Source organism: Lepisosteus oculatus, chromosome 22 (genome assembly GCF_040954835.1).
Source record: "Lepisosteus oculatus isolate fLepOcu1 chromosome 22, fLepOcu1.hap2, whole genome shotgun sequence".
NCBI lineage: Eukaryota > Metazoa > Chordata > Actinopteri > Semionotiformes > Lepisosteidae > Lepisosteus > Lepisosteus oculatus.
Window position 1 is genome coordinate 5,537,563 of NC_090717.1, and position 12,686 is coordinate 5,550,248.

The 12,686-nt window shown below is 41.3% G+C and overlaps 1 protein-coding gene across 1 annotated transcript; it reads right to left on the reverse strand.

Moving 5' to 3' along the window:
- Nucleotides 1–1,526: 1,526 nt before the first annotated feature.
- On the reverse strand, nucleotides 1,527–12,432 carry pes (pescadillo). The gene is made up of 15 exons (XM_069182160.1): nucleotides 12,303–12,432; nucleotides 11,377–11,456; nucleotides 10,774–10,927; nucleotides 10,191–10,300; nucleotides 9,233–9,404; nucleotides 8,585–8,674; nucleotides 6,939–7,055; nucleotides 6,455–6,532; nucleotides 5,751–5,840; nucleotides 4,943–5,073; nucleotides 4,523–4,648; nucleotides 3,417–3,601; nucleotides 2,968–3,116; nucleotides 2,470–2,637; nucleotides 1,527–2,151 (listed from the first exon to the last, which is right to left on the reverse strand). Exons 1-15 carry the CDS (start codon nucleotides 12,324–12,326, stop codon nucleotides 2,068–2,070), a joined length of 1,758 nt encoding a protein of 585 aa, XP_069038261.1. The 5' UTR covers nucleotides 12,327–12,432; the 3' UTR covers nucleotides 1,527–2,067.
- Nucleotides 12,433–12,686: the final 254 nt, after the last annotated feature.

The window sequence follows — 12,686 nt, forward strand, 5'->3', positions numbered from 1 at the left end:
ATCTGAGTAACGTTCTCATGGAGGAGCAACTGAGAATGAAGAACGAATCTATGAGCATCAGGTCCCAATTTACATCAATAGCCATTCTCTCATATGCAGTCGTTCAAGCTGATCACACTTACACCAAGCAGGAAGAATGCTGCATGACAGTAACGATACCCCCAAGTCCAACATATGGGCTTTTGCAAGACGGAAGACCCACATTTGCAGAGCTCATAGGAGCGTCAGGCTGAAGTCCGAACTGGGCAAGAATGTGAGGAATGCACTGCGGGCAGGCAGGGAGAGAATGGAGATATTGAGCAGAAGGGCATGACAAATCTGGCCCAGGACCCAGACTGAGAACACAGCATCTCTGCGGGAAGAATTGTGTTTTTTTTCTTCAAGGTCGGGGTGTGAATCTTAAGCGTTGGCAGTCAACTGTTGATGAGGTCAACGAATCGCCCTTCGCCAGGCCACCAAACCAGGCCTCCCTCCTCCTTCAGAAAGCATTCTTAACGTCCCAGACTCGTGAAGGGCTTGCCACAAATGCTGAATAATGCAATTCTAATCTGGAGCATTTCTTAGCTCTAGCTTACTCACTTAATACATGGCTAAAGTAATGTTCTGAAAGTATAGTTACACTGTGAAGAAAAACTGTGTAGAGCTGTAACAAAGAATTATTCAGCAAAGACCTATAGGAGGTCTGTGTTCTACTTAGTGAGGCAACAAATATTTAATAATGATCAGTGAAAACATCCACTATTGGTCCTTTGGTTTAGTTTGGTAACATCAAGGAACTCTTTAGAGTATTGCACAATAGACCCCCATTGAATTGCAGGAAAAGATAACCCGAGATCTCTTTAGAAAACTCCAACATTGCCTTTTATATCCACCATTTACAAAACCATTTCAAAACATTAGAGAAAAAAAAGAGTTGGTTGGGCATGACAAAGCTGCCTGTTCTGCCTCCTGTCCATTCTTTTCTCCTGCTTTCTTATCCCTGAACAAATGAACTCTGTATTTGTCCAGGCTTCCTGAATCTGATTACAGTGCAAACAATAAATGACATTCTATCTCATGCCATCAGAAAAGAAACAGGTTTGGTTTAGAATCACATTCCAGGAAAATGTGCATCATTGAAGTCTTGTATCCCAGAAGCACGCCTGATACTGGGACAATCTTTTATCCATGAATTAGGATGTTTCTTTCCCAAAAGCAACACTTATGGTGGTGGAAGTCAGTGTGTTGTAAACATGAAAATAACATGCCCTGCCCTTAATATGTTATAGAAACATTGTGTCTCTGGCTAAAAATAAGACTATATCTACCTTAAAACCTTTAATTCAGAAATCAGATGACAGTCTGTCTTGGCTGCATTATAATTAAAGTGCTCTTAGATCTAGCAATTTTCCATCAGATCATAGTCTATTTAGCATAGTCTATTTAGCACTGATTTTATCATATCAACATTAATTAATTATGCATATAGTCTTCACTTTCAGATGACCTAAAACTATTCTGGAATTAAATACAGCAAGACAATATCATTTATTGTATGGAATTTAATACAGCACAATAAGCAAATGTAATTACCTGAATAAAATTCAGCACAGGCCATAATAAATCTTCTTTTTTGACAGGTTTCCATCTACTTTACATTTAAGTAAACTGCATGCCTGTTGCTAAACAAAAATCCTGTGGACCTGTTTCATCTTGGCAATTTATTACAACAGGAAGCAATAAGATCTTGAAAAATACAGTTTGAGATTAAATTTCATATGACTTTCACCCCTCTTAAGAACATCTAAAATGCAGGACAAGAGAATATGAATGAGTAAAGATGAATAAAGGTCACTGAGCATTTCAGTTTCATCTTAGAACAAAGCTCTTTACTTTCATAATTACAGGCAGATGACCTGATCTGAGGCTGTGTTCTTATTCCCTGACCCATTATCTTTAATACCAGAAGGCAAATCAACTCGAGGAGCCCAGTTAATTCTGGAGTTTGTACAAATTCCACTCTCTGCAAACCAGCTCCCCTCAGCTGCACCACATAGTGAAACTGTAAAAGTCCTTTTCCAAAAACTGTTACTGTTTCTTGGCTTTTTTCTTCTTTTTTTCAACTTTTGCGTTGTCATCATGAGCTTTCCTCTTTGCTGCCAGTTTGTTTGCCTGTAGGGAATAGAAAGCATGTTAATAAGTGGTGCTGTAAGTGTTAAGGTCACCTTACTCAAATCTCACTAATTAGAATTCTACACCCAGTGTTTTTCCACATTATCTTCCAAAGGGTTCTGTATTTTTTACTCAGGTTGAAGCCTGCAATCCCCTAGAATAAAATATTCTGAAACACGGTAAACAAAATTACGACTGTCAAAGTGACACAAATGACCACAATGCTTAACTTTGTTTTGGGGCCTGGTTATAAGGAATAGGAAGTAGCTGTATTCAGGCCTCAGAAAAACCACTCTGCTTAAGAAGGTCTTGACTCACCTCTCTGATTTTCCTCTTTTTGCCAAACATGATTTTGTCGTAGAGGTACTTCTCTTTCTTCTTCATCATCATGATGGCCAGCCGTTTCTCCTCAGCTTTCTCCTCCTGCTCCAAGCGCATCTTGTTCTCCATTTTCACCTTTCCTGGTGTCACCTTCACGGAGAGAGCCTGGAAAGAGGTGGAAACAGTCACTCTCTCCACATAAAAAAAATAAAATGCGCCATTCTCAGTGCTCTTCAGCAGACGGTACTCTAATCGGCAAGCCTCTGATCACCTAAAAAACCAAACATATCACACTTGGGTTTCCAGCTGTTCATATTACCCTTTTTCCTCACAGTTTCAATGCGGTTTTTAATTATTAATTCATAGAAAGCATTGGTGTTGATTACTTAGAAATTGCAACTTTTAGACTGCTGAAAAACTTCATTTTCAGTTGTCCCCACAGGAAGCTAACTTCATCAGTCCCACCTCCACACCAGTGTCCCACTCTCTCCTCACCTTGCCCTGAGCTCTCTGCTGTTCCATCTGCTTCAGGTTCATCTCCTCTGTCACCTCTTCTTCATCCATCTCTTCATCCACCGAGCCCTCCTCTTCCTCCTCCTCTTCTTCCTCCTCCTCCTCTTCTTCCTCCTCACTCTCAGCCTTGACTGGTAACGAAAGAAAACCCTTGTGTGAAACACTGTCATTGTGCAGTAGCCACTTGCTTCTGCCCTTCCCAAATCCACACAGCAAGACTTGCCTGGGAGAAATGTACCGCTCTAAGGTTTACCGTGAAGCGGGGAAAAACAAAATGTGTTCGTTTGGTAAGAGATGAATTTGTTTGAATATTGTAAAACGTGGAAGTACAGCACGGTTTTATCTGCCGAAGCATTACTGTAAACTACACTTCAAACAGTCAGTACAATATATGCCAAGACTTTCAAAAATGTGCCACAGGTTGTTCTTACACGGCATTTCTCCTCGCTGCAGTGCCAGCATCTGTAGCTTCTCAGGTGGCATGTAGTCCCCATCTTTCTCCTCTGCGAAGGGCGAGAGATGAGGCGGCAGGACGACGCCAGGAAAGTAGTCCTCCACAGGCAGGAGCAGCCTGGCATTGACGCAGTCGAACACCCACTGGGGCTGAATGTAGTACCTGCCACACCAACCCAGGAGCGGTCAGAGACATGCTACTTTACCGAAGAAAAGCTTGGGGCAAGGTTCAAAACGTTCAAAAACACACACAACCAAAATATTGAAGACCGCCGGTTAAATAAACAGCACTTTTGATTAGAAAATGCCAGACACTGTTTTTCTTTGCACATTTTGATACAGAACTGCATTCTCACTGCCACCACAGCAGGCATCAATTGAAAAGGATTCATCTTATTCTACAGCTTTACAATGGAAGACATGCTTGTGGCAGGGAGGGGCCCCACTGAGAGAGAATTGTTCTTCCTCTCCTAAATAGCCCTTCTGTGGTCCCTTGTGGGTTAAAGATGAGGAACAAAGGACACGCGTGACTTTCAAGCTCCCTCCCCCAGGAAGCCATGGAAGAAAGAGCTGTATTGAGCTTTATGGCCCAAGACAGAGCCTGAAAGAACTCTTTGTGGGGCTGTGTGCTCCCAGTTCTGAACAGGGTCCAAACAAAAAGGACAGAAACGGAGGGAATGATAGAATGCTCAGACAGCAGGACTGCACAGTGCTGTCCTGCACAGGGAAGAAAGATGAAAAACGCTAATACTGTGTAACAGCGCAAGCCAAAACTGCTACTTGTAAAAGCTAGCCTGGGCAAAGGGCTAGAAACAATCAAGCTGTATTCTGGGGTCTGCAGTACTGTAACAGAACCACCATATGTTTTTGTAGGAGGCAGGGGCTTAAATTTCAAATACTGCTCAAATGTCTTCTAATTCTTTTAAAATGCATTATAAACTCCACTAAGCTGTTTGTTCCAGCATACTAGTTCAGTCCTGCACCTTAAAAAACACCTGCATGAACTATGGTGTACTGCACTCTGGCAAAAATAAGTTCAACCACTGCATGTAGCCTGAAAGTGCTATACCTTTCAAGACCTTACCTGTTGATATACTGCTTGTCCAGGCTGGGTCTGTCGACTATCTGGTGTGTGATGGTCTCGTCTGTCACATCATATGTGCCACCGATACAGAGGGACTTGTCCCAGGACACCTGCCCTCCAAAACACCTTTACACCAAACACAAAAAGCAATTCAAACCTGCTGCCAAGAACGTACCAAAATATAACACTTCACTGGTCAACAGTAATCCTAATTCTGACTTCAAGCACTGACACCAACCCATAGCTCCAGTGATACGAAAATCTAAACTATTTAGATGGATATGTGAGATAATGTCAAGAATGTATTGACATCAAGCCATAATACTCTGCTAGTAAGAAAAGCTCAGGTTGTGTTTCATTATTTGAAACCAGCGTGTTCCACTTAGGGAGCAGTCCCAGGACAACGGTCAGGTCACTGACCTGATGACGAAGGCGAGGGGTTCCCTGGGCACCTCTCGGTTCAGGAAGAACTTCAGGCCCTCGAAAACTTTCTTCTGGGCCTCCAGCTGCATCTGCTCTTTCTGCCTCGCCTCCAGCTGCTCAGCATCCTCCTAGAGAGTGACAGAGAGGTGTCAGGCTCCAGGGGACAATCTGCATCATCACTGTGATCACACAAGCCAGGAACCAAGGAGACGGGCCATCTGAACGCCTTCTGCATTGGCGAAGATCCATTAGGGCACCAATCATCAAGTCTCTCATAGCGCACAATGAATCATCTGGGGTATTCTTTACAACACCTTTACACTAAATTAAGGCATAGAGAGCATCAATCGACCATGCATCTGATTCAAGTCTCTGAGGTTTTAGTTAAGTCAACAGAGCAGATTTTATTGTTACAAGAAAAAGGCTTAGAATACAGTACTAATGTATGTTGTTGTCCGTCACTGCACAAAAGATGTTAAATACCAAACCAGAAAAATCACTCAGTACTTTTGCCTTTTGTTTCGGAGAACTAAAATGATCTACATTTAAAAATATCCAATTTGGATTATTCCTGTAAGGAACAAAATTCCTGGTGTGTAAGCAAATTATTAAAAAAAACGTAAAAATCCATCCTTTTCAGACCTTGTTCATTTGGTAGTGTAAGCAGAGACATCTTATAAGCCATAACACTTTGACAAGTTAATTTAATGAATAAAGAAAATGGACATCAGGTTGACCTAACAGCCTACCCAAGCCGCAAAGCAGGGATTTAAAATGTTTAGGGCAACAGAGTCCATCTCCTCACCCCTTCTGCAGGAAACTGATCCAGTTCCACCTCTTCCTCTTGTCCACTGGAGATGACCCGTGCCAGGCTGGCACTGAGCGCTGCGAGTTTCTACGACACAACACACCAGCTCAAACAGGCAGGCAGGAGCACAGAGAGAGTCAAGAACTGCATTGAGAACTGTAAGCTTACTAATTCCTGAGGTTTCTGTGAACTCACCCTGCACAAAATGAAAATGCAGGAAGAGTTGGCTAATTTAAGAAACACAGGAATTGATTGGTTCTTTGCTGCAGTTGTTCACAAATGTATTAAGTTCTTCCTTACCGCCTTCGAAAGTCAACCAGAACCAGCTACATTGTTTGGAAAGTTTTTTTTTTTTATTTGAAGAACCCTACAAAGTATTTTAATCATGCAGAGTGTGGATAAGGCTGTCCTGGACAGACACATCTGTTGACCAAGTAAGCTAAAAATCAATGCAAAACCAATTAATTAAATTAAGAATTGAAAAATATTTTTTTTATTTTTTGAATGCGTTAATCAGTGTATTATCCCCAATGCTATTCTGTGTTCACTACCACACGACGAACCTGAGTGTGTGACAATTATTTGAAAAGGGTGCCCTCTTATCACTTCATATAAACAGGTGTATATTCACACAAGTTATTTCACTAAAATAAGAGTAAAGTGAGGAAACCCATGTAATACAAAACGTAAGACAATGTTACCTCCAGATAGCTCTCCGAGTCCATGGCATAGTCATCCTCGTCCTCTGCCTGGAGTTCAGCCTCAGCCTTGCTGTCCAGCTGTCAAACACAGATAAGACACCATTTTAAACCTCCTGGTCTAAACAGGCCCTTAGCGAGGCAGTATTCTATACTCAATACATGCTGTAAAGTGGGAGCGTTCACACCAGGTGGCTGCCATGGGAATACAGGATTATACCATCCTTCCATTTTCCAACCGCTTCTTCCAATTCAGGGTTGCAGGGGAGCTGAAGACTAACTGGATTATACTACCATAGGAAAATCATTCTTGAATCCCCCATGTCCCACCACTATTCCTAACTTGGACTCGTACACTGTGAGCAGTGACGGCTCGCCGCAGTCAGGGAGTTCGAGAAACCAAAATAAACTTGGGGAAAGCTTCAATCAGAGCTTCAAACTACTGTGTGTCTGTACTGTGAAGAAAGCCTGTCAAGTGCCAACGTACCTTAGGGGGGTAGATCAGATTGAGGGTCTGGTACAGGCGGAAATTGACAAATCCCAGCAGCGTAGTATAGAACTCTGTAAAAGTAGCCATCACTCTGTAGTCCACATCTGTGGGATGCTGTACAGGAAAAATATCAACAGCACCTTGTCAAGAATTCTTGGAATGGGAAGGGAGACTGCTTCCCAAAAGCACGGATTTGCTGACCTCACAAGAAATACACTTCACTAACAGCTCAAGATCTCCTTTGCTTTTTTTTTCAGGGCTCAGTGATAAAGCACTGGAGCAGTGCCAAGCGTCCTGGACTCCCTGCGTACCGTGCCACAGTCCGCCACTACTACCACTGCTTTGTCTCCCTTCCTGCCACAAATGGAGGAGTTTAAAAAGAGAAGATACCTGCAGTAGCACAAAACCTAACTCTTTTACAGGATAACAAAAAGGTTGAGAAGCAGGAAAAGAACAGCTGACATCCTAATCAAAATCTGCAAAGTATTGAACTAGAAATTCAAAAAGTTAGACTCTAGAAACAGGCACCCCAGATCCAGCACCTAGGATGAGACATTCTGGTAACCTTTCTTTACTATCCATCAGTTTGGGTTTAAAGGAATGCCGGACATATGTGATAACTAAACAGCTAAATGTGAATTTTGGCAAAAGCTACATCCTGGGAGGAAGAAATGTAGCAGCAGCTGACTATAGCCAGACAGCAGCTGAGCCTCAGTGTTTAACAAGATCTGTCTGTGCGTCTCTGAACAATTCATCATTTTTATTCACCAAAATAACCCCTTACTATCTTAGAAATTATTCCTACTCATAAATAAATCAGGATTCTTTTAAATAGGAAAAAACAAGGTTATCAAAAATTACTGGATTTAGCAAAGAATGTAAGAGGTAACAGGGTTTTATCTGCTTAGAAAACTACCCACCAAGTAGTTTTGTTAGATGGAGATAAAGGTTCTGGCAATCTAACTAAGAACAGAATAAAGTCTAGGTTGTAAGACATGATCTCTGCTTGCATACTGCATTTATAAAAAGTTCCACGACACAAGCCCCTATTTTCCTGGTCCAGTTTTTTTTAATTCTTGAGATAGTACGCTATACTTGTATGTGACAGTATAGTGTTGGTGTTCTAAAGAATTCCAGCTTGGGCCTCTTACCTGAGACACAGGTGTTACAGCACATTTTGTAATAAAAGGCAAGTCTTACAAAAACCTTTAATGATCACATGAATCAACTAAATACAGGTAAATATATCTAAATTTAAAAAAATAACACAAGAAAACAATTTGAGCATAACTATGGATTATGCAAATGAACCGAAATACAATTTTGTCTTATTACAAGACTCGACGTGCATTTGTAAGGTTTTTTTTATCCGTAATCAGACAGCTGTTTATCCTTGTGCTGTTAGAGCCTTAAAGCAGGGAGACCATCCCTCAGCCAATTAAAATTTTTGAAAAGAGGAAATTGACAGACCTGGCGAATTTACAAGAACTGAAGCGGAGGCTCCTGTATCTGTAAGTTCTCATGACTAAAGACCATTGTGCCCAAGAAAGGTTCATTTTACCGAATAAAAACTCACTCCGTGCTTTGGAGCACTTAAAAGAAATGTGTGGGTGTGTGTTGTGTGTGGAGAGATAAGCACTCACGTTATGGGAAAACTGATAGGGCACCAGCCAGGTAACGGGCTGCCCTAAGACCTCTGCCTGGTAGTAAATCCCCTTGATGGACAGGAACACCTGTGAAGGGACATAACTAGAGGTCAGTCTGTAAAAATGTTATTTTGACCATAGACATTTACTTATCAGCACTAGCTCAACTGTTAAACAGAATTCTAAATCTTTAAAGCACCAAACAGAAAACGTAGACATGCTTTCATATTCTAGCAAAAAAACACTTTAAAGTACCAAATTGCAGAATTCTAAACATTTTATGTCCCACTGCCCTATTAGTTTTTATTATAAAATAATAGTCTTTATTATAAAAAACAGAACTGATATTTCAGAACTTTATTAAAATATGGCGTTTTTGAAACATTATGGCTATAACACAGCTAGCTAAAATATAGTTTGAGTGGGGAGCAGCGTCAGCTTGTATCGGCTGTAAAGGAACAAGCAAATGGCAATTCCACGCTGGAAAGTAGGAAAAACACAACATTGCGACTGTTGGGCCTTCTTCACAACCCGACGTACCCGGAGCCTGAATTCTCAGCCAGACTGCACCTCCTCTTCCCTAACCTCCAGGTTTCGAAGCTCTAAGCAGCGGTCGTGTCCTATCCTGTCCTCCGGGGGCCTTACCTTTCTGAGCGAGCGGGACGCAATGATGTAGTTCATCCACTCCACAGTGAGGCGCCGACACAGCTGAATGGTCTGCACATGGCACTTGCCAGTGCGAGGAAAGGTGGAGAACAGGAAGCACATCGAGAGGGTGTCGTCGACGTCCCGGATGGCGTCTATGAAAGTGGGGTACCTGGAGAGCGGTGTACAGGCAGTCAGCACTGGACGTGAGTGGGATTAGCTCAGCTTTTGTCTAAAACTCACTACCAAACACTGAAATCAGGTGTAGGTTCACTAACCTGCCTATGCTTCAAAACTTCCACCATGCAGTGGCTTAAGCTCATGCTAAAAATGGCTTTTTCAGTCAGATCAGAAGATAGAGAACACCATCCTAGAAGTCAATTCATTGCCTGTTTATTCAGTGGGTCTACTAATGACATATTAAAAACTGTCTCAAACCTCTTAATTTAGCCAGTGGGAGAGATATAGCTCTTTGAAATAAAAAAGGGAGGGACTCATATTCTCTGGAAAATGATTAACTTGCAAGTCTTAATGCAGCACAGGCTGTAATATTTGTTTTAAAAGCATTTTTCAATTGCTAAGCACTGATGTCTTTGGCGTGATCAAGCAGGTTAAATTAAACAAACAACCTCTCGAGAATGGAAGGCCAGTACTTGATTACAATATTTTGTCAAAACCGCACACATATCGGTTTAGACCATATAAATAAAACAGCAAATGAAAAGTTCTATATAAATGTAAGCAATTATTAATATAACATACAACATAGCAGTGGTATGGCCATCTTTTAAGCATCCTGGCCCTAAGTAGTCACGTGTACATTTTCAAATATATATGTTGATGTACAAAACACAGGATTTGCAGGTCAAAGGTTTTTTTATTGTTACTGTTGTCCCGATATCAAGCTGGTATAGCAGATGATCTCCCTCTGGTGTTTCATGCTGATCTCACAGCTCACCTCTCCTTGACGATGTGATCCAGTTTGTAGCTGGGCTTGTTCTCCTTCAGTCTTTGGACTCCAGTCCATTCTGCTTTAGCGTATGCCTTGCGCAACTTTCTCACAAAAACCTGAGCGAACACAGAGAGAGCACAGCGACGTCACCGACAACATTTTAATTGAGACTTAATGGAATTCAGAAGGAAAATTTGGGAGGGTGACAACAACCAAGTTCAACTGGACATTATCCCTTTCTCTCCCTCATATACATCTTTTTGCATCACACCTCCACCTGTGCAGCTACTCCTTAGTCAATCCTCACTCTGCATGGGGGTCCCAGCCAGCTCATCTTGTGACTAGGAGGTTGGTCCTCAGCCACATGGGTTAAGTCAAACTTTGACTAAAACACATCATAATCCTCAAATACACTGAATTCTTGGTTGTTGCTATTCCTAGGGAATCTGTTCATAGTCCATTTTGCTTTTCTTTTTGAAGACATGAGCCTGGTGCAAAACCACAGGAGACTTCCAGAGCACATACAGCACACCCCACAGATTCCTAGGTAAGATGACGGAAATGGAAAGATTAGTGGGGTTGGAGGTACCTTGTACTCCCTGAACTTTCTGACGATGGGCTCGTGCAGAAGGAAGCGGATGTCTTTGAGCAGGTAGAAGGTGCGTGGAGCTGTAGAGCCCTTGTTGACCTTCTTCTTGTGTTTGGGCTCATGGGGGTATATTCCCTTGAGAATGCAGAGGCGCCTGGAGAGAGGGAGCAGGGGGTTATTCAGGGAACAGGGGTCTGTGGGGACATCAGCACCTTAACCTCTATTGAAGAGCAGTCGGACATGAACAGCAACCCACATCAGAGCCTGACAAATCCCTGCTTCGTCAACTACTCCCTTCCACTCTGTTTTTGCTTTATTCAACTAAATGGGCCTACGGGACAAGACTCCACTGCTGACTTTTATCATAACTAACTCATATCTGTTGATATCATCAATACAACCAAGTACGACAACTTAGTCAAAGCCTGAAGAGTGAAGAAGCTGCATACTTTGTTGAGCCAGTGTTCACTCACTAACTTAAACACAATCTGACCCTTTTAAAAACGGTCTTTCATGCTTGCTCTTTTGTCGTTAAAAACTAGTCAATTAACATTAAGAAGCAATCAAAATGAAATTCAGGCAAAGTAAATACAACATTCCTACCTGAAGTCAGCCAGGCTCAGCTGCAGTTTCTTCCGTGCTTTGTTCCTGGTGATATAATTACTGGCGGATCCCCTCTCATACTGCAATGAAAGAAAAAAGATCATGAACTTAATAAAAACAAAAATGATCAAAGTCAGGGAAAGCGTTTATTTTACACGCAAGCTAAAACTCGTGCGACTCGAGACAAGGTTGATGTTTAAGTTTAATAAACATTTACTGATAGAAATGTGCATTTCAAGTAGTATAAAAATAACTTTAAACAACCGAATAATTAGTAATAGTAACATCGGGGGTTTTAAAGGATCTAAATGTCTGTCACTGAAGTTAAGGATTTTATTTCCACTATGAACTATATAGTCATGTTAAATGGACAAGAACTCTCCAGGGGTTTTACATTTCGAACAAAGTCAGTATGCAATATCACCAGAAACTTGGATATGTTTTCAAGTAACCAGAAAAAACGTTTTCATCTCCACTTCTCTTTAATTATTGAGACGGTCATTGTGTTTTATTTACTCCATAAAGTATCCACTGTATTAAACTTAAATTGATGCAAATCTAATTAATGTTGTATTCGACATGTCATGGAACTTCACGTACTGTAACATCATAAGATGTACCAGCAAAGGAGCCTTATGTATCTGAGCATACGAATCTCAATGAAGACCCTTTAAGAGATCTTATCCAGACCATTAATACATCCGAACTGCATCACCAGTGACACTAGCTTTCATTTAGCGACTTTATATCACAGTAAAATACCGCAAAATATAACATCGAGACATTACAAACGTCCTTATACGTTCTCCACAGCGACAATTCAGAAATCAGTTCATGCTGTCTGATATGATGGTAAAACCGTATTATGCACATGTTTAATAACGGAGTCCAAAAGTGCCTTCAGATAATAAAACACAGAAACATACCTTCTTCTTTTGAAGACCTCCCATTTCTACGATTTATCAGGAAAACAAACTTAATTGAACGAATAACTTTCACCACCGACAACAACCCTACATACACTCAGACACGTGTCGGATGTGCTGCACTGTAAGGACCCGTATCGTAAGGAACTGTCCTGTGTGTTGCCTGTTCACAATTCACACATCGATGGTATATCTCGCAGTTTTATGGTTTAATATAACTCTTTGAAACGTATATAATATATTTATTTAATAAAAATTAGTGTCTAAAATGTCAGTATTTCCTATCTTCACTATCTAAAAATAACATTAAAAAAGGATACGAATCGGGCGACCTACGCGTGTATGTTTTCTGGTTGGATGCTTGAAACTAGATTTTGTACGTCA